General features: G+C 35.3%; 3 protein-coding genes across 5 annotated transcripts; 2 read left to right on the top strand and 1 right to left on the bottom strand.

Moving 5' to 3' along the window:
• The first annotated feature begins 4,520 nt into the window (after positions 1-4,520).
• On the top strand, positions 4,521-7,093 carry LOC132741338 (uncharacterized). The gene has a single exon (XM_060729486.1). It carries the CDS (start codon positions 4,740-4,742, stop codon positions 6,477-6,479), a length of 1,740 nt encoding a protein of 579 aa, XP_060585469.1. The 5' UTR covers positions 4,521-4,739; the 3' UTR covers positions 6,480-7,093.
• Positions 7,094-10,610: 3,517 nt separating this feature from the next.
• Positions 10,611-14,796, bottom strand: LOC132741312 (sporozoite surface protein 2-like). 3 transcript variants are annotated; one of them, XM_060729444.1, is made up of 5 exons: positions 14,658-14,796; positions 14,011-14,128; positions 13,536-13,657; positions 12,087-12,313; positions 10,611-11,866 (listed from the first exon to the last, which is right to left on the bottom strand). In XM_060729444.1, exon 5 carries the CDS (start codon positions 11,864-11,866, stop codon positions 11,360-11,362), a length of 507 nt encoding a protein of 168 aa, XP_060585427.1. In that variant the 5' UTR covers positions 12,087-12,313; positions 13,536-13,657; positions 14,011-14,128; positions 14,658-14,796; the 3' UTR covers positions 10,611-11,359. The 3 variants fall into 3 exon arrangements, with proteins under 3 accessions (XP_060585427.1, XP_060585445.1, XP_060585436.1); XM_060729462.1 differs by having other exon boundaries at positions 14,685-14,703; XM_060729453.1 differs by lacking the exon at positions 14,658-14,796 and adding an exon at positions 14,441-14,608.
• An 18-nt stretch (positions 14,797-14,814) lies between these two features.
• On the top strand, positions 14,815-18,686 carry LOC132741328 (protein shisa-5-like). The gene is made up of 4 exons (XM_060729475.1): positions 14,815-14,974; positions 16,016-16,136; positions 17,008-17,153; positions 18,268-18,686. The coding sequence occupies exons 1-4, from the start codon at positions 14,932-14,934 to the stop codon at positions 18,372-18,374; spliced, it is 417 nt and encodes a 138-aa protein (XP_060585458.1). The 5' UTR covers positions 14,815-14,931; the 3' UTR covers positions 18,375-18,686.
• Positions 18,687-27,554: the final 8,868 nt, after the last annotated feature.

The raw sequence follows: 27,554 nt of genomic DNA, 5'->3' as shown, positions 1-27,554 counted from the left end.
TAAAAGTCTAGCTAGCTAGCAAATTCATTTGGAGGATTTTCGCGCGCAAGGAGGAATTTATTATCTTGCCAGGTAACACTGTACTTTTATTTTGTGTTGAAGCTGATATTCGGTTTATTTTGAAGAGGTCATTTCGATTTTGTATGCAGAAGCCAGAGGTGTACGGTGTACAGAGGTATTAGTTGTTTATACAGGAATTTGCATATTATATTTGTGTTGTAAGGAAGTACATCAGATTTCAATAAAGCTGAATTACACATTGCCTTAATAACATCTGATAATAAAACAGTTTCCTTTGCAGGATTTCTAGGTCGTCTGCTTAAGCCATCAGCATCAGCATTTGATTTTCCACACCTGTAAACAATTTTAAAATCATAGTTACTTAAAGCTGCTAACCAGCGATGACCTGCAGCATCCAGCTTGGCCGAGGTGGTTACATATGTCAAGGGGTTATTGTCTGTCCTGACTAAAAAAGAATTTCCATACAAATAATCATGGAATTTGTCAGTTATGGCCCACTTAAGACATAAAAACTTTAACTTATGTGCCGGATAATTCCTTTCGCTAGCACGTAAACCTCTGCTAAATGATGTACATTGTCGATCTCACCCGTGCAATATCGTGAACACTGGTCACTCTTTCTTTCTGGTAACTTATCCAATGGTTGTGTTTGTTATGTATGATTCTATGTGAGAGAGATATCCATTGGTTCTTTTAAATAGTTTTTACTTCTGCGCACTGTTTGCTTTTCCTGTCCCGCTCACTCTTTACAGTCATCTCTTACGAGTCAGACATAGTAAAAACTTAACATTTATATAGATCTACATTTACTTTACCTTTTTCAATTTATATTGAAATAGTTTAATTACAGACGCTGTGGTAAGAATAGTATTAATATTAGAATATTAATTGTATTTCTTATGTATTTTCTTATTCCGCGTCGATTGTGTATATATTGTTATTTCATTGTATTTTGTTTTTCTATGTATTGTATTTGTAAGATGTATAATTATTTTATTATATTTTTAGACCATTTTTATTTGGAGTCATTAAAAACATCGAACCTACGCCCAGAGTTTGTTTCTTTCTACAAGAAATATTTGACCCTGTGACAATATTAAGACAAGCACAGGAACCATACTGAAGGATGATAAAATACAGGGACCACATGTCACAGCAGTCGGTTCGCCGAAAACTATACTAGTTTACATTCATAACGCAAACTCCATTACACACTTACACGACATAGTATCTCGTGTACACGACTTAGTTACTCGTGTCTAAAGGACTGACGATAATATATTTTCTTGTTATCCCCCGCCGATGGAATCGGGAGGGGGATGTAGTTTTGGCGTTGTCTGTCCGTCCGTCCTTCCTTCCGCACTCTCAGGAGAGTAATTATGTGGCTAGAGGGACAATAGGTAACTGTTCTTTCTCTTTGATGTCATTCATTCCGTAATGCTTTTATGTGGCTATTTTCTTTTGTGTGGCTAAAAAGAACAATAGAGAGAACAATAGAGTAGCCACATAATTACTCTCCTGTTAGAACGTCCGTCCATCCGTCCGTCCGAATTTCGTTTCCGGAGTAGTTCTCTGCAACTACTGGCTGGAATTCAACGAAACTTTATGGGAATCATCAATATCAAGAGGAGATGCGCATATCGTCGGCTTGTTCCGGTCAGACCCTTTAACTCAGAGTTATGGCCCTTGATTAGTTATGTAGTATGCATATAGAGTAAAAATCGTTTCCGGAGTAGTTCTCTGCAACTACTGGCTGGAATTCAACGAAACTTTATGGGAATCATCAATATCAAGAGGAGATGCGCATATCGTCGGCTTGTTCCGGTCAGACACTTTAACTCAGAGTTATGGCCCTTGATTAGTTATGTAGTATGCATATAGAGTAAAAATCGTTTCCGCACTACTTCTCTGCAACTACTGGCTGGAATTCAACGAAACTTTATGGGAATCATCAATACCAAGAGGAGATGCGCATATCGTCGGCTTGTTCCGGTCCGACCCTTTAACTCAGAGTTATGGCCCTTGATTAGTTATGTAGTATGCATATAGAGTAAAAATCGTTTCCGGAGTAGTTCTCTGCAACTACTGGCTGGAATTCAACGAAACTTTATGGGAATCATCAATATCAAGAGGAGATGCGCATATCGTCGGCTTGTTCCGGTCAGACACTTTAACTCAGAGTTATGGCCCTTGATTAGTTATGTAGTATGCATATAGAGTAAAAATCGTTTCCGCACTACTTCTCTGCAACTACTGGCTGGAATTCAACGAAACTTTATGGGAATCATCAATACTAAGAGGAGATGCGCATATCGTCGGCTTGTTCGGGTCAGACACTTTAACTCAGAGTTATGGCCCTTGATTAGTTATGCAGTATGCATATGGAGTAAAAATCATTTCCGCGCTACTTCTCTGCAACTACTGGCTGGAATTCAACGAAACTTTATGGGAACCTTCAATACCAAGAGGAGATGCGCATATCGTCTGCTTGTTCGGGTCAGACACTTTAACTCTTGATTAGTTATGCAATACGCATATGGAGTAAAAATCGTTTCCGGAGTAGTTCTCTGCAACTACTGGCTGTAATTCAACGAAACTTTATGGGAATCATCAATATCAAGAGGAGATGCGCATATCGTCGGCTTGTTCCGGTCAGACCCTTTAACTCAGAGTTATGGCCCTTGATTAGTTATGTAGTATGCATATAGAGTAAAAATCGTTTCCGCACTACTTCTCTGCAACTACTGGCTGGAATTCAACGAAACTTTATGGGAACCTTCAATACCAAGAGGAGATGCGCATATCGTCGGCTTGTTCCGGTCAGACACTTTAACTCAGAGTTATGGTCCTTGATTAGTTATGCAGTATCCATATAAAAAAATATTTGTTTCCTCGCTACTTCTCTGCTACTACTGGCTGGAATTCAATGAAACTTTATGGGATACTAAGAGGAGATATGCATATAGTCGCCTTGTTCCAGTCAGATACTTATAACTCAGATTTATGGCCCTTGATTAGTTATGTAGTATGCATACATCTCATTGGCATTTCCAGATTTTACTATTTAACACAAAGTTATGGCTCTGTTATTGCCCTGAATATTTATCAAGTTCAAAGAATATTACTGTTTATGCCATGATTAATATATAAATAAAGCATTATATCTTCAGTTGTTGTGTTAATAATAACCAGTACTCGGCGGGGGATATAAATTCAACGAATTTGCTTGTTTAATTTTTAAACAACCTGAAACATACTTTGTCTCAGAATCAACTGAACTATAGGCTAAAGATTTTCAAGATAGTTGTGTTTGGATTCAAAATGACAGACCCATTTTGATATATAAATCACTAATAATTATGCAGAATTCAAGAATTATACATGTATACATTACACATTATACATTACATTATACATGATTATTTGTATAATTAATTATTTTAAGTAACATCCGCACTTGAGTTAAATAATAAAGAACATTTTAAGGAAACTTGTCCGCTGACGATTATGAAAAATTGACAAGATGGGTCAGGTATACACCTTAAAGGACACATGTATGAAAAAATTAAACTAACTTTACCCTACCGAAATCGCGTAAAGGCCACGTACTGTTCTGGACTTAAGCTTTGAGTTAAAAAGTGCCCCTTTTCAGAAATAAGGAACCTTCAAATTATCTACACAGTACAATAACCATCCTTACGAAAATGTTTTCCAATTAATTTTTGGTAAGAAACAAAACATGCATGCAGCTAACAATCCACATAAGCAACATGATTTTTATGGTCAAAATATATGAAATATGTATGAAAAATGTTACCCTAACCCACCCATAACACGCGTTTGTCATTTTCTTGCTTAGAGAGCCCAATAAAAAAAAATGTTATAATTTATCAAAATGAGTGCCTGTTTTCAAAGTTTCCTTATTTTTTTCGCAAAAGGATATTGGTTGGTCTTTTAAAACACTAAATACTTTTACTGGGTTGTTTTGATTATATTACACTTTGAAAATATCAGGTACTATATTTGTTTTTAAATTAGGATTAACCTATATTGATTAAATAATTATAATTTAACACTATTTTCTTCCCAAAAAGGATATGAGAGATACATAAATAATGTTAAAAGAAGAAGGAAAAAAAAGCAAAAAGTTGACCCTTCTTGGTCCTAAGTCTCAATGTAGTTAACAGAAGCTCTAGCCTATTTAACGGAGGTATTGCTTTAGGATGGTCATATTTTAAATGAATAATTTTGATAAGGAAAAGTCATTTGTCGATATATCAAATAGCCGTGACTTGACAGTTCCAACATAACGGTCAATTTTGACATTTAACCCTTTTCAATATTCTCAAAATGTAATCATTTCTGAATTATTCAAGACAAATTTTATTATTTTTGGAAACTTAATTTATAACGCTTTTGAACATTATTGGTGACGCCAGTTTATTTGACGATCGTTACGACTTCATTTAAAAATGCTGCATCACATTGATAAAACTGAATCACCATTTTGCTTGAAATATACCCCAATACATGTAAGTTAGTACGTAAAACGCATTCAAAATATATAATATTGAAATTGTTCACATCGTAGCTAACATTTTGATTATCAGTTTAAAGTTTACCCTCATATCGTATACATGTACACTCATTATCAAAGTAGAACACTAATATTTTATCCATTTGAACAAGTCACTCTATAAGTTTACTCTATTTTCAAAATGGCGGAGAAGGGGTGTATCTATAAAGAAAAATATGAAGTTCCCGGGAAGGGAAAACAAATAATTTGTCAACCATGTTTAAGTAAGGATAAACAAACGATAGCGGAAAAGTTTTGTTCGACGTGTGATGAATTTCAGTGCTTGGAATGTTCCAACGTTCACAACACACACGCATTTTTAAGAAGTCACGTGTTAGTGAACGCGAATGAGGCGAAAACAAAACAAAGCTCGTTTGACATGAAAGGATTAGATCAATGTTATCAACATCAGGAAGTTCTAAAATTCTTCTGCGAGGATGAGAATCTGCTCTGCTGCAGTACCTGTGCTATTGTTGATCATCGTAAATGTCAGAGCGTTGTGGAAATTCAGAAGGTCGTTGAAAGGAAAACCTACAGAGGTTCAACTTTAAAGAATAAATTGCAGGAAATGAGACAGAAGGCTAACATAATCGTAGACAGCATTGTCTCATCAAAAGCGAAACTTGATGAGGATATTACAGAAATGCCAATTAAAATCAAGCGAATGCGGGATGAAGTAATCAAAATGTTTGACGAGTTGGAAATTTCCGTTGTTAAACACGTTGAAATGTTTCAAAATGAGACATTAAAAAAGCTGACAATGAAGCAGTCACAGACCAAGAAATATCTAGCTGATATAGCAACGTGTCTTGAAACGATTGACAACGTGTATCAGAACGGATCCCTGGTACAACAGTTTATAGTAGAGCAGAAGATGAAGAATGACGTCAATGTTCTTCACACAAACGTCGGTGCAGAATGTCATGATTTAGAGACCGTGACTGTAACCTTTGATTTTGATGAAACATTAAAACTTCCCCCTCTACCAATCACTGATTATGTTCCAGGACAATTGTCTGTAAAGTTTTGTCTATCAGAAACAGCAAAAGTTATTGCTCCTGTTAACAAGGCAATGAGAACCACACTAGTAAATTCAATTGATTTAAAGCAGAAAAGAAGTAAAGAAAAAGAGCCATTGTATGCAGGGATTGATTTCTTACCTGATGGTAGACTTGTTGCTGTGGATAATAAAAACGAGAAATGTTTAGTTTACAATGAGAGGCTTAAGAAAGTAGGATCATATCAGTTATCTTACCCGCCACAATCTGTAGTTGCTGTATCTGAGGATGAAGTAGCGATAACAAGTGGTGGTGCATTAAAGTTAGACATTCTACGTGTTAACAAATCTAATGATATAACTTTAGATAGAACAATCAAAGTGACAACAAAATATTACTCGATATGTCATAAAGATGATAAATATTTCGTCGGCGAGACAAATAATCATTCATCACCTGTACGTATAATATCATCTACAGGAAAAGAGAAAGATTTCAATATCAACTTTCCGAGTAAGTCATATTCTGTGACGACAAATGCTTATACTTACATAAGGAACAGTGACAAAGTGGTGCTTACAGATAGATCCGAGCATACTGTCTGTATATATGACGTCAAGACAAACACGAGAGTCGTGGTGAAGGATGATCAGATAAAGGATCCGTGTGGTGTAGCAGTTGGTCCCTATGATACTATCCTAGTTTGTAGTAATGAAACAGACTGCATTGTACAGATATCACAAACTGGTCAGATCTTGTCATCGTACAAGATAGATATGATATTTCCAAAAAAAATTTGTGTCTCACGTGATAGATCATTTCTTGCAATAACAAACGCTGGTGAAGGTGAGATGAAACTACAAAAGTTTAAGATATCACATTGAAGACATGCATTTTGACATTATCATCTTTAACAATAAATAAATCACGATAAGTCATCAGTGTAAATAACAATATCAAAAGTTGAGCATTCTTTTTTTAATTCATGCAACTTTATAAATACTACAAATAAAATGTATGTCTTTCAAAGTTTGTAAAAAGCGTTAAAAAATCAACGTGTTGTTCATTACTAAAATATGTGCATGTATGTCGCGGAGCTATTTGTGCTTACTACCTTTTGGTCCATGGACCCGATTTTTATCAATTGATCCCTTCGATTTACAGCTAAAAATAAATTCGGAATCAAGAATTCCTTCCGATTTCTATTATGTTAAGTCATATATTGGTTTCCCATTCGGTGATTTGCAGCATGTCGTATTAATGAAAGAGAACGGGGAAGGCAGTATAAGAGACGAAACAAAAAATACTCTTAAAAATTCGGTAATTTATTTCTTACATTTGTATCTTCTACAGGAAATTACTTATTATTTTGTAGTACACAGTGTGTAATGTATATATTTTATTGCAGTACATGAATTCGAAATCTAACATTGAGAAAGTCTGAAAATCTATTTAGAGAAGTTGTTTAGTCTAAACGAAACGGTCATTCGTATCGCGATATTGTAATAAATAACGAAATGGAGAATTTTGAATGAAATGAAATGCAAACATATTCAACTATAAATTGCACTCTTTATTAATTTATAGAAAAAAATTAAGTAGACAATTTTTACGAATTATGCCATAGTATTGTTATTTTATAATTGTCTTTTCCGTAGGTTCTTTCCGGTAAATAAATAGCTCCTTGACATTTTTAAAGTAATATTTAAATCGACCCTGATTTCCCGAATTTTTGCTGTAAGAAGTTGATTCTATATTGTTTGAAGGCAATCGATTATATGGTGGTTTGAGTAGAATATTGAAATGCCGAATACTGTGACATTTTAACAACAGAAACTTTCGTCTGCAATTTGAACATGAGGTGTTATGGGTTTATTGATAGGAATGTAAACACACTGATGTGCTAGACGAGGATTTTGAAACAATTCAACAAAATTATCTCCCAATAAATCAATTAACAATAACTCTTTATTTATCACCAATGTCAAGTAGCTTTTATATCTTTGACTCGCACGAACATAATGTTAGTGAATTTCCTCATACTATTGATCAAATTGATAAATAATGTTTCATCATATAACGTGTATAACAAACAAAAATTCATTTGGTCTTTTTGAAATTCATCCCAAATTTTTCATTCCAGTGTGTGCTTTACTTTCAGTATTTATCTGGGACTTGAAATATAACTACTGTATCTTAAATCCCAGAAATAAATAGAAATTGTTGTTTTAATTTGACATGAAAAATGCATGTAATATAACTATATTAGTCCCTTTTGTTGCTACATGTATTTGTATATTTGTTACAATTATAATAATAATAAAACAGATTTTCCAAAGAAAATGCATTTAATATTCTTATCTCTTGCAAGCCCACCAAAGTTCATGATGAACAATGTCTTTTGTCCTCCATTTATCTATGATATACAATGCTGGTAAAATTTATTAACCATTTTAAATTTTCTAAGAATATCTGGTCATCACGTGACTACTAGTTCATCGTCATTTGCTGCATTGCTTGCTTGGACGCCCTTTGGTGCTTTGCATCAATGCTTTACTTGTTATATCATGCTATACCATTTGCCGCGAAACATGCTAAGGACATTTTGAAAATTTAAGTCGATGAAAGTCTTTGTTTTTTGCTTATTGACATATGAATTTTTAAATTTGTAGAAAATTAGTATATTATAGGTGAAAAAGAAAATGTACATGCTCTGATATTTTTATCATCTAATATAACTTACTACAGTAGCGACACAAACAGAACACTGTTGCATTACTGTCATGTCATATTACATTTACAAGTCTTGTAAGTCTTGGAATTACTTTCCTTACCAGGTAGGCATCAGTGAAAGCATTTTTTTTTTACTTTTTTATCTGGCCCCTCTGCGCCCTTTCTTGTCTACATAGTAGACTAAGGTAGACTAAGCCATATAAAGATATACCTACTTTAGGTAGCCAATGGCGGACATTTTATGGGTTCTCGTGGGTTTGAAATGGCCGCAACCGGCCATCACATATTTTAGTAAGTTAACTATATTATGGTCAGTTTTTTAAAAAGTTCAAGTGAAACAATTGACTTCACCTCAAATATGTTCATGTCGCAACTTGAAGATGAGTCAGTACTCGGTATATAAGCAGAACTCAGTTCACACCTTCGGAACAGCCAGCCCGCATAGCTCAATCGGTTAGAGCGCGAGACTTGTAATCTCGACATTGTGGGTTCGATTCCCGGGCTGGCCAACTAAAATTACTAATCAGTCTTTCGGATGAGACTTTAAATCGAGGTCCCGTGTATGGGTGCTTAAACACTTGGCACGCTAAAGAACCAGGAGAAGCTTCTGGAATTGGGGCATCTTTCTGTATCTGTAATTGCACTATCCTCCAAAAATCTAAAATGACTAATACTCTTCTGGAGGACTCGCCCATATGGGCAACCGGTGGCGAGTATAAATAAACGCAAATACACACACACACACACCTTCGGAACGCTGGAACCCTAAGTGCGTTAATATGTAGCATATTAACTGCTTTGGGGTCAATTTTCTCGATTTTGACCCTAAAGTGCGTTTGACCCCAATTGCGCTGTGAAATTTACCTCACTTATGGGTCGGATATACCTGATGTGTACCCCTTTACGCATAGTAAGGCAGCACACCACACTAAATGAAGCCACAGCTTCGAATGGCCAGGGGAGGATTTCATGGATATAGTGACTATTGTGGATTTAAATGACTGGTTGTCTTTAAAATGCATTTTCAGCATGAAATTTGTTTTTGTAACATGTAATATGATCATTGGCAAATTCGAAAACATGTTTAGAAATAACATGCTGTTTATTATAGATGTCAAGGCCGCCATTGTTTGTAAACATTGCTTTTAAACAGCATGCCCGGTGAAAACAAGTAATTTTACAGGGGGGTACAAACTTTCAGCAATAGCAAAAAATCTACAAGGCCAAGCACCTATTTCTTTGTGATAGTTTGCATGCATAGGGAGTTGCTAAAGCAACTAGTGACAGAGTTTCTGTAGTCCGTATATTTGCAGGTATTTTTTACCGGAGGGACGAAAAATGTTGTTTCGGGTCTCGGATCACTATAGATTTTTGGCTTTTACGGAATGAATTGGAATTTTTTTAACTGCCTGACTGTTGCACATGGGATGATTTCATTACAGATTTGCAATATTATGACATATATGTTCTTAACAAAATGTGTTTTCTTTTTCCAGGTTGTGTAGTTTGGGATCAGATTTATCAGACATATTGCTTGTAGGACATTGACGGCAGAAACTTGAAATTTAGTGTGGAGTGCTACCTTAAAGATTGAGCGAAGCTTGGTAACAGCGGGAAACCGGGCATGCGTACTTTGAATATCCGGATCAGGATCAGGATTTGTATACATGCAATGTCGGGAAATTTAAGAAGTTAGTGATGGTGCCTTCCTATTTGGTGAAAATTGGTTGACAATTAACAAAGATCTGAGAGGTAAAATAAGGCCTGGTGGTAGGTCCGCTGGCGAACCTTTCTACCTTTACTATATTTATAGTATATATATATGGATGAAATTTTTAAAAACAACTTTCCTTTGTTGTTTTATTGAAAAAAATGATTTAAAAACATTTTGAGAGTAAAAAAAAATTTATTAGTGAAAAAAAATATTTTATTTATAAAATTAAGTGGGTGTGGTCATGTACATGTGCACTATCCAAGTCAAGCACCGACTGCCTGTGCTTTCTCTGTTTAAAATACTATAGTGACGTATAGTCTATAGTAGCCGAAACTCCTTGAAAGGGACACTGAGGTTTGACATGACGGGAATGGACAAGTTTTTGAGATTAATGTTCCATTTGCTGTAGGTCTGCTGTACACCAATAAGTTGTGAGCATAATTTCAGATCATTCGCACACCCCCTTTTTCTAGTGATACTCATTCTAATTGTGAAAAAATGACCTAAATTTGAAAAGCGTTTCAACGCTTTTCATTCAAATTGGCGAAGAAAAACACAAAAATACGAGTAACAATTCATTTCTTTGTATATTTTATGATTTATAGTACGAAGGCCTTCATAAGACTTAGTTGTTTTTCTAATACAATTTGCATGTGTTGTTGGTGTAGCAAACCAAATTGTTCGTCATACGTCTACAATAAAACGGCACATGTTCAAATGTCAAATGTCATATAAAAATCCATTCATGAAAGATAAAAGTTCCTCTTCCAAACCAGAACAAAATTCTTTAAAATATTGTCCATTATTCACCACGTGCATGATTTCTTAGAGATATACATACCAAAATATGCCAATATGTAAAAAAAAAGGAATCTAACACAGGATACCAGTACAGAAAGAAACAGAGGACGCTTTTGCTGATTGTGTAGCAATTACTCAATTTGAACGTTTGATTATGTTAAAGTATCAAAAGATGCCATACATTGTGTACTTTTACTATGCTAAAGTTAGAAAAGATGCCAAACATAAAGTTTCAATAATCAATGACTTCGGCTATATTGATTCAAGGAACTTTTATCTGTTTTTTAAGTCACCACTGAGGAGAAAATATATGATTGCCGAATAATTTTTCTACTCGATTTATGAACAAAAACATGTGCAGGTTGCATCATTGACTTACGTGTCCCAGTTCGTTACTTCAAGTAAATGCAAATACAGATAATTATAATATGATTTAAAGAGATGGAAAGATATTATTTCATGAGTAAAATTAAAACACTCATTTTATACATAATCTATTAATAAAGAACGTTATGGTTAGTACGGCTGAGTATCGGAGCTTCCAGAATAAGGTTGGTCGTCTGAATATGGCTCGATGTCCGGATCGTACGGCGATAGATCGTCGTCAACCATACCTGCAGGGTTAGGATCTGGGTATGGCTGAACGTCAGGATAGTACGGTTGAATATCCGGTCGATACGGCTCATTGTCCGGGATATAAGGTTGATTATCTGGTCGATACGGTTGATCATCCGGAATGTACGGAGTGTCTGGGTTGTATGGCTGAATATCCGGATTATACGGTTGATTATCTGGATTATACGGTCCCACGTTTGGATCGAATGGCTTCAAATCTGGATCAAATGGTCGATTATCAGGATACGGTTGGTTGTCAGGATAATACGGTTGGTTGTCAGGATAATACGGTTGGTTGTCAGGACGAATGTCCGGGTCATAAGGCGTTACTCGACCGGCAGGATAGTCTGGTTGATAAGGTTGAACATCGTCGTAAATGCGACCTGCTGGCTTGTTCTCGTTCCCCATCTGTTTTATAAAATAAAATTGTTTTTTTTTATATTATCCAACTTCATATGCATGTATTAAAAAACTGAATTTATGATAATTTTGATAAAATTATTTGATTTTTTTCCGAATTTAGATAAAAATATCTATGGTGGTAAATCATTTTTGACATTTCCCTTCCATTTATTTTATCGTTGAAAAAAAAACAACAACAACATGCTTTTAATGATAAAATTTTGACCTTTTCATATAAAACCTCTTCGATGTTTTTCTCTTTAGATGATAGTTAAGAGGTTTAGCCAGTAAAAGTTTGCACGCCCTTTTGTGGTGATGCCGGTGTCACAGTAATTTCTACCTCAGGTACCACGTCCTTATTGTCTGGTAAATGAACTTCAGCGGTGTCTATAGTATTATTGTCACCTTCTACGTTTTCTGTTGTAACGTTTATAGTTCCATAGTTTCTTGTTGCTGCAACGACGTAATGATTAAATTCACTATGGCAAATGTACGTACTATACTATAATTATATTTATCACACACCCGTGACGATTTTGCGACTCCGTAAATATGGTATTGCACGGCCGTGCATATATTTTGTCGTGACGTCATTTGCCTAATACAAATATAGCGTAACGACGCGCTAAATGTCAGCGTTATACTATAGGCGCGTCAATGAAAAATGACGCTTTTTTCACTTTAAACGGTCTGTAGTTATGGTTTGTGATAAATAGAATATTAAATTCGTGTAAGTTCATTACTGAATTTATTAAACTCGTTGAATAAAATAATAGCATGCTCACCAGAGGCTCACATAATATAAATTTATTCAACTCGTTCAATGAATACAGTATTGAACTAACACTCATTCAATATCCTCTTTATGGAAAGCTTACAGATATAAGTAAAGTAAAGTAAAGAAAAGTAAACAACCTGAAACCCAATTTAGTTCTACGTGTTGAATTGACTTACATGAATAAACAAAACAAATGAATAATTCAAATTTAAATAGCAAAATTAAGATTAGAGCAAAAATTTCAAATATGGATCCTTCTCCGAAGCGTAAATTTTTACATTGATATCTGCGGTATAAAATAGATTTGGAGGTGAGTGACATCGGTTGTTTAGTTTTACAGATGCAATGGCTTTTTACGCACCTACGAGTATGGCTCCTTTATGTCTCCTTTTAGCAATTCAGTTGTAGACATATCAATGTTTACGTGAATAAAATATAGTGTCAATTTTCAAGTTACCGGCTTTTTTTGTTGTTCGTATAAAACAAATTATCGAACACTGCTTAATATGGAAGATTTCATTGCATACATATATCTATATACTGCATTGATCGAGACTATATATATAAGATTTTAGAAATATATAAAGAGTTGGCTAAGTTATGACATTAAATATAAACTTGGGTAGAATCAAAGCACTGAAAGGACGTAGAAGACCCTACCCTTGTATAACTAATAATATTGAGATATTAAGAAAATTGCCTGATTTAGTTAGTGTCATATTTATTGGTGTTTTATGCTTCTGTGGAGTTCCTTTAATAGCAAGTCAATGGAATGCGTCGTCGCTTATCTCCCCTTTAAATTCTAAAGACTCCATTTTGAAGATATGATAAATTGTTTAACATTTCTGATTTAGAAATGAAAATTATATCCGGATTATAAATACAGATAATACGTACCACGGAGGAATTCTGTTTTATGTAAATATTTTCTTCTATAACAGCAGTGTATAATGACAACAACAACCACAACGAGGAGCAAAAAACCGACAATACTCCCAAATATAATCTCAGCAAGATATCTGAAATAAAATCTTTAGTTAGATAATATATAGTATAATGAGTTAGATATAAATAATATTTCTGAAAGCCAAAAGAAAAAGTTTGATTTAAATCCAGTAAAAAATCATTGCTAATTGCTAATATGCTACAGACGCAAAAGATTGTGCAGTTTTATGGCAGACCATGAACTTTTTTGAAACAATAATAATTAATAGCATCTTAGGCTTAAAACTTTAATATCTATACATTTGTTTGATATTTTTAAATTAAAGGAGAAACAAATCAGACCTTGAAAATATCAACACTGATTGTGTTTTATCTAAAAGACTAAGTATGTATATTTTAAAAGAAGTAAGATTGAAAACAATCATACTTATTGTGACAGCAGAAAGTATTGTGAATTGTCCCACAGCATCCGGTGTCACAAAGCCGAGTTTTTAGTTTTCCAAATTTGTCTCGGTACGGACAACTGTATTCTCCTTTTATGTAACCTGTGGTAAGATAACATATCCTTTTATATAACCGTGTGGTAAGATAACATATCCTTGTTTATAACCCTGTGGTAATATAACATATCCTTTTATATAACCGTGTGGTAAGATAACATAATCTTTAATACAACCTGTGGTAAGACAACCCTATATTTTATATAATCCTGTGGTAAGAAAACATATCCTTTTATAAGCTGTGGTAAGAAAACCCTATATTTTTATATAACCATGTGGTAAGATAACATAATATTTATATAAGGTTATTTTTTTGCCTTGATCTTGAAATAAAGAAATAACACACAAAACCCTTACCAAATTGTACAAGAAATAGAATAACACTAAAAACTAACATCCCACCAAAGCTCGTGAATTAAAATAGCAACAGTTAATTTTGTAAATTTTATGCTAGATAATAAATGAATTTGCGTATAATCAATTATTTGTTTATCTTCATTCTAATTTGTATTTTCCGTTTAGATTTCCGCTTAAATATCCAACTTCCTCTTATACTTCATGACTTACAACTTACAATCAAGTTTTTAAAAAACCTTCAAACCGTTGAGTATCAAAATTGCAGCTTCAGTCAGTATATTTTACATTTTCCTGGAGTGTTTATGTGTTTATTTTCTATGAACAACAATAAACAAAATTTTGACTGGTCTTGTGACGCGTTAACTGATTTCACGTGAAAATTGCTCATTTCCGGTTCTCGTTATATTTTGATATCCTGTTGACTTGGATAAACAGATAAATTTGTATTGTGTTTTACATGTATACATTATTTGAAAACTAATAATTACAAAATGTCTATTTCGTTATGGTGGATTTTGATCTTTTATACTTTGGGTAAACGATTTATAATGTTCTATATGTTGTTCTTTACATTATTCCTTAAAGCAGCACGCCTCCAGATTTATACTAATTTTCATGCAAACTTTGAAAATGTATTTAAAAGTAGAATATTGTGAAGTGAATATTCTTAAGTCACGCATTAGAAATGCATGAATGTTGCAGAATCAGTCATATATCGCACATAAAATGTAAATTATTTCTTGAATATTTTTATTTTTCTTAAAATCATTGAATATTTAAGTTCTCAAGTTTGATTTTCTGAAAATAGTTTTGGCTCATCTGGTCGCACCCAGCTGTAAATAGATTTATGAAGTTTCTTGATATTTATGTATACATGTAATTTGTATAAAATACTAGTATCCTACTTCATGTGTGGATCAAAACAAACAATATGCTTACTTTTTTGTGGTTATCTAGTTTTAAAAGAGTAAACCACATACCTTTATAAAAGGAAAATTCGGAAATAGGAGACTTTCGAAAAATAAAAAGCAAGGTAACCAACAAAACTGACCTGCATGATTGTAAACATGAATTCTTTCTATGAAAAATGAACCAGTTAAAGTGTGATTATAACAACACTTCTAACACTATCGGAAATTTTCCTATATAGACAAAGAAGGCCGGGAGCGTGCATTATTCTACAACAATGCACTCGCCGTTTATACTTTTTCTTGACGTGTTAGAATGGAAATAGATATTAATTCTTCGTGCATTATTGTATAATAATGCACGTTTTTCGTTCAAATGCGTTCTACAACAATACACCCAGAATTGATATCTATTTCCTAAATATAACCGGAATCTACCTAATTGCCTAATTATGCAATAGATAGAAGCTAGTGAGGACAATAATTAGATAGAAATTGGTCAAAATCCATTCTCTGGTTTAGTAGAAAATATACCTTACGATGGTTGACATACAGCAGAAAAAGCTGACACAAATATGCTTTAAAAGTTCCGTTAATCTGAACTACACTGTACTTGTGCAGCATTCAGATTTGTCTATTATGGTAAATGAGTTTCTTTATTTTTCAGCTTGTTTGGTAGCACTGACAGAATGCAGCATGTGTCACAGGAATGACTATGATGGAATACATTACTTCTACTGTCAAAACAGTGCCTGCTGTGGTTCTTATAATAACCAATATTGCTGCACGTAAGGGCATTTTCAGTATCAGTTATTACAACTTCTTTATTAAAGATATTTACTTAGCGAAACGATTTCTTACAACTTATATTAATCACTTATACGAATCCGCTTCCAGGAATCAACCAGTAGTGGTGACAAGTGAGGTGAGGAAACGTGATCGTTACAACGAGTAAGGCTCGAACGCATGATCACCGATTTAAGAGGCAAACACCTTAACCACTAGGCCCCCACTCCCCCAATTGTCTGACTAGAATTATATACTTTAGAATAGCATTAACGAGGTTAAAATTTCTGCACAGGTTAAGAGAGATGACATGAACCAAGCAAATTTAAAAAAAAAAAACGAACGAAAGAAAATGTACAGAGTGTAATGCACTCGAAGATGATTTCCATTTGTTATACCTTGTGAACTAAGAACAAATTATTTACAAAAGCATTACTGGTAAGGGGATCGGACATAACTAAATTTATCGAATTTATGTCTAATGAATCGTCTGTCGTCTCGAATATGTATAATACATTTGAGCCGCGCAACGACAAAACCAACATAGTGAGTTTGCGACCAGCATGGATCCAGACCATCCTGCGCATCCGCGCAGTCTGATCAGGATCCATGTTGTTCGCTTACAAAGCGTATAACAAGTAGAGAAACAAATAGCGAACACCATGGATCCTGATCAGACTGCGCGGATGCGCAGGCTGGTCTGGATTCATGCTGGTCACAAACCCATTGTGTTGGTTTTGTCTAAAGAAGTACCAAACGAGGTTCTTTTCAAAGAAAGTATACAATTTTTTTTCTTACTTAAAAAAACCCTGAAAATGACAAAAATATATATCATCATTGCCATAGGCTGTTTTATTTATATTTATTTTGCAGCAAAACCGAAACTATTGTTGGCGCCGTCATAGGTTGCCTTGCATTTGTTATCATCGTTGGATCAATTATCACGTGCTGCTGTTGTGCGTGCTGTCCCGTGCATCAATATAGGACACAGGGTACAGTGATAACAACCCATCACCCAGGTCTGTATATGAATCAGAGGTCTTTAGTATAATAATAAGTCGGCTGTTTCCGAACTCTAGCGTGCAGTTTATTTTACCGAACTGTTCGGCATTGTTCTTCTGACTCTCTGTTGTTCATCAAAAAAATCGAAATCTATTTTTTATTAAGTTATTTGCTAGAATGGAAATTAGCGACTGCTTCTTTTAATTCTTACTGCTGTAAATAACTTAAAACAGCAAAACAATTAAAAGGAGCAATTAATACATGATTTACGGACAGACATGAACTTATAAAGTAGCTTTTAGTTTCCTCCTTGCTTTAAAGGGTCTCCACTGACTTTTTTAGACATGACGCAGCCGAAATATATTTTCCGAGATTTGTGTACTAATTTGTATAACAATTGATATATGTCTTATCCAATAACTTGTATATTTTCCGAGATTTGTGTACTAATTTGTATAACAATTGATATATGTCTTATCCAATAACTTGTATATTTTCCGAGATTTGTGTACTAATTTGTATAACAATTGATATATGTCTTATCCAATAACTTGTATGCAATTTTTGGGGGCGTCCGTGGCCGAGTGGTTAAGGTCGTTGACTTCAAACCACTTGCCCCTCACCGCTGTGGGTTCGAATCCCGACAGGGACTTTGGATTCTTTCATGTGAGGAAGCTATCCAGCTAGCTTACGGAACGTCGGTGGTTCTACTCAGGTGCCTGAAATAATGCACGGAAGGGCACCTAAAGTCTTCCTCCACCAGTAAAGCTGGAACGTCGCGATATGACCTATACTTTGTCGATGTGACGTAAAACCCAAAACAAAACAAACAAAAAAAGTATGCAATTTTTAACTTATTCCATCATCATGTTTTTCACGAATAATCATTTTTCATGTTAAAAATAGCCCCAAAATGAATTTTCGGTTATTTTTCACAATAAGAATAATTATCTGGAAAAACGGAGTGAGTGAATTGTTTGGAATTTTGTATATATAAGTTACTGGTCTGGACCTACATGAAATGAAACACTTATCTTGAAAAATTAATGTCAAAAAACATCAGTGGTGTCCCTTTAAGAAATAATTAACAATCGTGGAAACGTGTGATAATCAATTTATTTTTTCTTTCAGGACCTAACTATCAGACAATTCCGGACACAAACCCATATCCGCCTAGCACTGCACCATATCCGGAAAACGTTGGCCCATACACGGCTCCACCACCATATCAAGTTTAATAAAAACCACCATGTGTAAAATGCAGTGCTATTTCTTCGAAACTGTTTTTATAATGTTATCAATATATTTATATATCTATTATTTATTATGTCACGTGACTCTGTGTGTTAGATGCCAGTTATTAATGCGGCGAGGATATGTCTTTATTATATAAATTATGATAATTATAATTAAATGTGAACTATATTCGATATTTGATTCCTAAAATCGAGTTTAAATTTTTTTGCTGAAGACGGTTTTTGTAGAATTATAAAGCAAAAGATATGTATTCCCGAACCCCTTTCTGAAATAAAAATAAAATTTAGAAACTATTTATATATTTACTTAATAAACGTATTCACCCCTCAGAACTCAATGTGGGATGGATATTAGATGCGTTGGAGAAATGGCTGGTATATAAACTTGCCCCTGTGAGGCCCATCCTCAATTGCGCAGAACCCCATATGGTGGAGTAGTATAGGGGCCTCTTAAGCGTCACGACTGCGCATGCGCGGCGGCCATTTTGTTTTCTATAAATAATAACTCATTTGCATAGAAGAAATGACCTCACTACACATGCGTGGCGGCCATTATGTTTTCTATAATTAGTAACTCATTTGCATAGAAGAAATGACCTTACTACACATGCGCGGCGGCCGTGTTGAATAACAGACGCGCGGCGGCCATTTTGGATTATTTTTTAAGAATGACATCATTACGTTATAAATAGAAATAAAAAATATCTCCCGGAAGTATACGGAGCTGACTCGTATGCACGATCTAAGGGCTTGAATCGCGGACATTTAAGGTCAGGTCCTCGGCCCTAGACGGGGAGATAATCACCATTATTATAACTACAGATAACCTTTGTATAAATACGTGCTTAACTACACATATTAATTAATAAAATCATTGTTCGAATAAAGTAGAATCTCTTAAAAAAATGCAAACGGCTTGATTATATTTTTAATATGTTTATAATAAATTCTTATTTATACATTCAATAAAAAATATTACTTGTTGACTCCTCGGCGACCCGAATCCAAATGACACAAATCATCAGTGAATTATTTCTAAATGCTCTGATCACGAGTGTAAAGTCGCCACAATGTCTGGCGTGTGTTTATTTAGGGACGGAAACACTAACAATGGCCTATTGAAATGTTAAAGTTAATCCCTTTAAAGTAGCCACTCGGTCTGACGTATGTTTATTTAGGGACGGATATGTTTCGTCTTTTGTGCAACATTTTACGATATACATTTTGATTTTTTTCGCATCAAATGATAGACCTGACAGAATGCTTCAAAATAAACCCTAGGTTCTCGATTCGATTTTTAGCTGTTTTCGAGTTATGGCCCATTAGCGGTTTTTTTTAACCATTTTTTTAAAGTTCATAAAACCCTTAGATTTAGATGCCGTGTGAAAGATCTCTGCCAGTAGATACAGAAAATGTATTATTATATAGATCTATCTTTTACTGTTTCTGAGATAGGAGAGTTTCAATATGGCAGACAAAATCACTCATGCGGAAAAACGCGCATAACTTTTTCGTTTATGAACGAAACATAGTCATGTTTGGTATCAAATTGAAGGTCTTGACGAGTACATTCTGACGCTGGCGATAGTAAAGTTCATACTGGAAGTCAAAATCACTCATGCGTAAAAAAAAAAATATATTTTGGTTACTAGAGCAAACGAATCCGATATGATTTTTAATTGTTGACTACCAATTGAAAGAACAGTTCATTACCTTTAATTTACACCCCCCCCCCCATTGTCGATTCGATTTTCAGCCGTTTTTGGGTTATGACGCAAGAGCGATTTTAAACCCTAAATTGCGAGAGTCAATAAAAACGTTACAACTGTTTACCAATCGATTCGTCTCGTCGCGCTGATTAAGAAAATATATAGTTTTATGGGTTTATCTTTTATCGTTTTTGAGTAATTCGAGTTTAAAGTCACCGGAAGTGATGTCACAGAAATTTCAAAATCGATTTCTTCGTTATTTCTTGACCGAATATATACGTGTTTGGTATCGTTGGTAAACATTTTACCACCCCTGTTACCTGACGCTATTCAAAAAGCCATTGGACCGGAGCTGAAATCACCGAAGCGTAAGAACGTGTTTTCTGTACCACGCCTGGACCGATCTTAGGCGTGTTTGGTATCAAATGAAATGTCTCAAGCCGCTCTTTATGAATACGGACTAAAATCGAAATTAAAATCACTCATGCGTAAAAATCATTAAAATTACTAAAATAAGCTTACCCCCAGTCTTTACTCCTTGCCTATCAAACTATTTATGACAAGTTACTATAGCCTATCGTTTTCGGTCCAGTTACGACAGGTTTAAACCGGTATTGCTATTTTTTATCAACCAATCAAAATGGAGAACGATGACGTTCTTACCAAAAATAGATATGACTTGCCCAGTGGAGAGTATATAAGAGAGCGCTTTAGCCCCCTTTGTCATCCTGACTTCAGAACTCTAGGGGCGGTGATTGGCAACCAGAAACACTTAATGATTGGCTATGACAATGCGTCAAATCTTGGAAAATGTTGACGTTGAGGAAAGTGTTTCATTTCGAAACACATCCCTGCATTATCATTTAAACTTTATCAAATGGATAGGGATTATTGTGATTGCCTTGATATGTACTATACCTGTTTTCTTGATTTACGTGTAATCGGATTGTGGTGTACCAGCCAACGATGGAGACATACGACCAAAGTTGAACCAAACTGTGTGCACTTTCGTTGAGCAGTTTCATCTTCATGACAATTTATATGCTACAGAGTGCAATCAGGCTAATTATGTATTCCTAGATATTAGAGAGTTCATTAATGGAACGGCTACAATTCGAGGCATAGACTTGAACCTACTTCAGTGGATAAGCCTAAAGAGGTTTACTTCAAGTATAGACAAGGTCATGACACTGCGGAAAGAGTTAAGTATAATAAGTAAATACATATTTCCGTTTATATTGTAGCGGAGAGATTACATGAATTAAGAGTGTAATTCTTTAAGTCACCGCCGCCGCCGTCACCTCCACCGCCGCCGCCGCCGCCACCTCAACCGCCGCCATCACAAAGAAAACTGTCTACAGCGTAAGAAAGATGATCATATCAATAGATGGAAGAATACCGCAGTGTACTTCTGTGACCACTTTAATAATGAATCAGAGTTCTGTTTGCCAGCTGTCTTTCTCAAGACGTGACGTCATGCTGAGACATCAACGTTATGTACATGGGAGTGATGACACTGTTAAAAGTGATTCTTTATCCCAACAAATCACTCATAGGGACACTTCAGAAAAGATGAATTTTCAACGCCCATTTTCCATGGTCGTCTCCGGGCCTAGTGGTAGTGGAAAAACTGACTGGACTAAAACACTGCTTTTATCCGATCTAGTAAATCCGCCACCAGAGCGCATCATATGGTGTTACGGGCAATGGCAGCCTCTGTACGATGAACTTCAACGTAGAATACCCTGGATAGAATTTGTACGAGGTATCCCCGACTACTTGAATAGTCAAGAGTATATTAATACCCGTAAAAGGAACTTGATTGTTTTTGACGATTAAATGACAGAAGCCAAATGCGATCAAAGAATTGCTGATCTTTTTACCAAGGGCAGTCACCACAGAAACATATCTATTATCTATCTTACCCAGAATTTATTTCCTCAAGGAAAAGCTTGCAGGGACATCGCTGTAAATACCCAGTACCTGATATTGTTCAATAATCCTATCGACAGACAGCAAGTGGCGACATTGGCCAAAAGAATATATCCCACATCCAGTGCCATTTTTATGAAACGGTTCGAACAAGCTACGTCGAAACGTTACGGTTATTTGGTTATAGATCTTAAATCCAGTACACCTGAACATAATCGTTTACGTAATGACATTTTTGAGGCCAACAATCCAGAACTTAGAAAACGGATGGATATACCTCCGGAGAACCAGTTACACGGTGAAGGTAATTCGTCTGACACGACGATAAATGACGATGATGATGATGATGATGAAGATGCAAATGATGATGAAGATGCAGATGATGATACTGATAAAGAGCATACAGAGGGTGGTGATAGAGGTGTAAAGAGACAAGCTTTTTTTATGGGACCTCCTGGTAAGCGTATAAAAGAAGAGCTCAAAGAAGAACGCAAACGTCATGACATATGGGATAGAAGATTTCAAAAGCCTTTACGACAGTCTTGTAAAGAACAATTTAAAGACGGGCTAAACAGTTACATAGATCAAGAGTTCTCTTTTGATGAGGCTTATGCTCGCACTGCTAATGATGCGTTGCCACATTTGAGAAAGAAGATGAGACAAAATTATGCCCAGTTTCTGATTGACTTTTACGCATTACAAGAGGACCCCACTCAGCAACAAATTCTCCAGTCAGCGAAGAAACTTAGACATCAGCACGACATGACCATTGAAGAATCTATCCGACAAGCCGTTAAACTTAGAAAAGACCGGTTTGAGGCGTTATGGCCCAATCACGACATCAAGGATTTTAATGGTGAGAATAATAAAGATGATGACAATGAAAATCACATATCAGATGGAGAATAAAAATACCGTAAGAATGATCTTTGCTCCTTTACTTTCAAAACCCAACATGGGTTCCATAGAGGTGTACAATCATAAACAACAAAAATGGGTGCCGTATATAAATGAACCAGATAAATGGTATCAGCATTTTAAAGATTTGAGAGACGGTTACGTGACACCCGATCATAGAGGCCGGTACATTATAGGTAGCGGTAATTCGCGTAGAAGGTTCGTGACACTAGAAACGAAGCTCAAAGAAACGGAGAAAAAGCTTAAAGAAACGGAAGAGAAGCTTCAAAATGCACAACGCCCTGTGGTTGATATGGTTAGCTCCGTGCCTCAAGCGGTTGAAATGGCAAAGTCGGAAGTAAAACGATTACGTAATTCCAATATAGAAACGTCGGCGCCTAAGAAGCGTAAAACGGATATTGACTGGACTTGGTTCACTTTCTAAAATGGATAATTACCAGCTAGAAAATATATTGAAAAGATACCCAGTGACAGTGTGTGCGGCTGATGAAATTCGTAAACAAAACGGAAGATTTGTGATTTCAAACACAGATACGAGTAACGGACCGGGAAAGCATTGGGTAGCCTTCTATTTTCCTAGACACGGACCTTACGAATATTTCGACTCGGTTGGAAATAGTCCAGAAAGCTATGGCGTGGGATATGATAAGATACTTAACAAGAAATATCTCAGAAATTACGGCCAACTACAACAACTTTCGTCTAATGTGTGCGGCCTCTACTGCGCATACTATGTCATAAAACGATATCAGGGAAAGACTTTAAAAAACATCGTCAAAGAATTTGATCTGTATCAGAAGAAGCACAATGATCGTTCAGTAGTGTCTAAAATGAAGAAACTAATTAGAAAAAAGAAGTGACAAAACAAGTATATCACTAGCTTTAAAACAATGTTCTGTATGAAATAAAAATATAAATTACCATGTGTTTTGTTTTATTTATTCCCATAGGAATAGCCTTATGCTACTGCTATTGCCCCGTAATACAAGACAACTAGTCCCCGCCTCTCTCTGTTTAGTCCAATCATGTTGCAGTTAGACTAATGAAAATGTGCAAGTACTGTCTTATCAGTGACCAATGAAAACGCTTCTTTTACTCCATTTATTACGATTAACCGTAGCGATTCATTCATTTCCGATTTAGATTGCGAGGAGTAAAGACTGGGGTAAGCTTATTTTAGTTATTTTAATGATTTTTACGCATGAGTGATTTTAATTTCGATTTTAGTCCGTATTCATAAAGAGCGGCTTGAGACATTTCATTTGATACCAAACACGCCTAAGATCGGTCAAGGCGTGGTACAGAAAACACGTTTTTACGCTTCAGTGATTTCAGTTCCGGTCCAATGGCTTTTTGAATAGCGTCAGGTAACAGGTGTGGTAAAATGTTTTCCAACGATACCAACACGTATATATTCTGTCAAGTAATAACGAAGAAATCGATTTTGAAATTTCTGTGACGTCACTTCCGGTGACTTTAAACTCGAATTACTCAAAAACGATAAAAGATAACCCCATAAAACTATATATTTTCTTAATCAGCGCGACGAGACGAATCGATTGGTAAACAGTTGTAACGTTTTTATTGACGTTTCGCAATTTAGGGTTTAAAAATCGCTCTTGCGTCATAACCCAAAAACGGCTGGAAATCGAATCGACAATGGGGGGTGTAAATTAAAGGTAATGAACTGTTCTTTCAATTGGTAGTCAACAATTAAAAATCATATCGGATTCGGTTGCTCTAGTAACCAAAATATATATTTTTTACGCATGAGTGATTTTGACTTCCAGTATGAACTTTACTATCGCCAGCGTCAGAATGTACTCGTCAAGACCTTCAATTTGATACCAAACATGACTATGTTTCGTTCATAAACGAAAAAGTTATGCGCGTTTTTCCGCATGAGTGATTTTGTCTGCCATATTGAAACTCTCCTATCTCAGAAACAGTAAAATATAGATCTATATAATAATACATTTTCTGTATCTACTGGCAGAGATCTTTCAAACGGCATATACATCTAAGGGTTTTATGAACTTTTAAAAAAATGGTTTAAAAACCGCTAATGGGCCATAACTCGAAAACAGCTAAAAATCGAATCGAGAACCTAGGGTTTATTTTGAAGCATTCTGTCAGGTCTATCATTTGATGCGAAAAAAATCAAAATGTATATCGTAAAATGTTGCACAGAAGACGAAAAACGCTTTTTCTGTTGTATTTTTGTTCGGTTTTAGTTAACATTAATTATAGTTTTTTTATATAATTTTGCACATTCGTGATGATCAGTTTTCAAAACGTTTTTTTCCAAAATGAGTTTAAATTTATGCCCTAGTGGTAAACTGACACTTCAATAGCTTATTGCTTTACCGCTTTTACTTTAGACGGGTAAACTTTGACAGTTGAATGGAGCATTGTCCTCATATCCGTCCCTAAATAAACATACGCCAGACCGAGTGGCTACTTTAAAGGGATTAACTTTAACATTTCAATAGGCCATTGTTAGTGTTTCCGTCCCTAAATAAACACACGCCAGACATTGTGGCGACTTTAAGGGGATTAACTTTGACAGTTAAATAGGCTATTGTTAATGCATCCGCTCTTAAATAAATAAACGCTCGACTATGTGACTATCATCACTTTTGATACACTCGTGATCAGAGCATTTAGAAATAATACACTAATGATTTGTGTCATTTGGTTTCGGACCGCCTACAAGAAAACAAGTACTATTTTTATTCAATGTTTATTATTTATTATGACCATATTAAAAAACATAAGCTATTTGTATTTTTTGCCTTTTGATTCTACTCTTTTATTAATTAAAATGTTAAGCAGGTATTTATTTACACACATTTCTTTTATAAATGATGATATTTACCTCTCCGTCTAGGGCCGAGGACCTGACCTACAATGTCTTCGATTCAAGCCCTAGATCGTGTATACGAGTCAGCTCCGTATACTTCCGGGAGATATAAAATGAATTTCTAAATATAGAACGATAATGTCATTCTAACTATAAAATCCAATATGGCGCTGCACATGCGCAGTCGTGATGCCAAAGAGGCCCCTATACTACTTGGTGGGATGGTTAGAGGTCTGACCGTGTTTCCGCTAACATAGGTGTTTCCATCGGTAATACTCTGGTATTTGGACGACATGGAGGCGAAAATCAAATAGTCATTTCAGATCATATCTCGCCATTTCCGGCTGGCCCATGTGAGCCCAAGCCTCAAATACGCAGAACCCAATATGGTGGGATGGTTAGGGGGTCTAACCGTGTGTCCGCTGGTATAAGTGTGTCCGTCGGGAATACTCAGGTATTTTGCGGATGTTGAGCCGAAAATCGTTCTATAAAAGGTCATTTCAGCTCATATCTCGCCAATTCCGGCTGGACCCTTAAATCGAAATGAAACTGATCGTTTTAGCCCTCATTTTGCCATTTCCGCCTGTCCCCTGTGATACCCAGAACCAATCACGCAGCTTCTGTGAGGTCAAGCCTCAATTGCGAAAAACCTCGTATGGTTTGAAGGTGTGAAGGTTTGACCGTGTGTCCGCTGGTGTAGGTTGTCTGTCGGAAAAACACTGGCATTTTGCCGAGTTCAAAAATTTAATTGTGAATGGCCAGAGTTCGAGGAGATAAGTAATTTGAAATTACATTATGAAATAAACCTATGGTCTTTTGTATCTTCTCTGGCTAGCCGATTCAGCCGCAACTCATATATCTCTGCCATCTGCTTTAAACTCATTCATTTCTATTGTTACAATAATTATCGCATGGTTTGGAACTTTTTCTTTGTTCTTACTAACCCAATAATATATATTGATATATAGCAGTACAGTTTTTTCATTGATTTATATAGGAAAAAATTCAACTGCTATATAGCAGTTGAGTTATTTTCGCACCTTCACTGCGGTTCCAATGGGACATTCCCAAGAAAACAACAACATAAGTAAGAAAGAAAATTAATGAAATGAAATTATGAATTTATTCTTATATAATTATGCAACTGCTGAAATCAAAAGGTACATCCGCTGCATGTATAAAGCCAAAGCCCGAATAACCCGTCTCTATCATCGGACTCAATATTATATATAGCTGTAAGGTAGCTTACGACATCATTAGCTGATATTGGTTCATATTATCTGGGAGTGAGAAGGTGAAAAAGTGAAAGGGCACGTAGAGAGAAATGCACGTTTTTTTGTTATTTTTTGGTTTTTTGTTTGTTTGGTTTTTTTTTGTAATTTTTTCTGATTTCTAGTAAAAAAAAAATAAAATGCGATAAAATAGTTATAGTATATGAAACTCGTTAGTTACGAGGATATAACACTGGCTGGGGCGACATCTCGGGATGTTTCGGCAAAATAATTGTCTCGTCCTAACGGCCTCGACATTTTTTAGCAGAATGTCGCCCAAGTCAGTATTATATCCTCGTATACTATAGCTATTACATAAGCATCCTTCATTTATTTAGAGGGGCATTCAAGTGCATTTCGTTTTAACTAATTTTGGAAACAACTAACAGCTCTAGTGTTTCGTATTCAAAGTCCATCACAAGATATCATGATGTATAATAAAACAATTCTCGATGTTCAAAAAAATCCG

Source organism: Ruditapes philippinarum, unplaced genomic scaffold, assembly GCF_026571515.1.
Source record: "Ruditapes philippinarum isolate M1 unplaced genomic scaffold, ASM2657151v2 ctg1356_1_1_1_1, whole genome shotgun sequence".
NCBI classification, from domain to species: domain Eukaryota; kingdom Metazoa; phylum Mollusca; class Bivalvia; order Venerida; family Veneridae; genus Ruditapes; species Ruditapes philippinarum.
Note: the sequence above shows the minus strand (reverse complement) of the source record. Positions and strands in the feature narration are given on the sequence as shown.

Bases quoted from the DNA above. Each gene is read 5' to 3' on its own strand.
- LOC132741312 (XM_060729444.1), bottom strand. From the start codon at position 11,866: ATGGGGAACGAGAACAAGCCAGCAGGTCGCATTTACGACGATGTTCAA.
- LOC132741338 (XM_060729486.1), top strand. From the start codon at position 4,740: ATGGCGGAGAAGGGGTGTATCTATAAAGAAAAATATGAAGTTCCCGGG.
- LOC132741328 (XM_060729475.1), top strand. From the start codon at position 14,932: ATGTCTATTTCGTTATGGTGGATTTTGATCTTTTATACTTTGG. The intron at 14,975-16,015 runs GTAAACGATTTA...TTTATTTTTCAG, and splicing joins TTTGATCTTTTATACTTTGG to CTTGTTTGGTAGCACTGACA. The intron at 16,137-17,007 runs GTAAGGGCATTT...TTTATTTTGCAG, and splicing joins AATAACCAATATTGCTGCAC to CAAAACCGAAACTATTGTTG.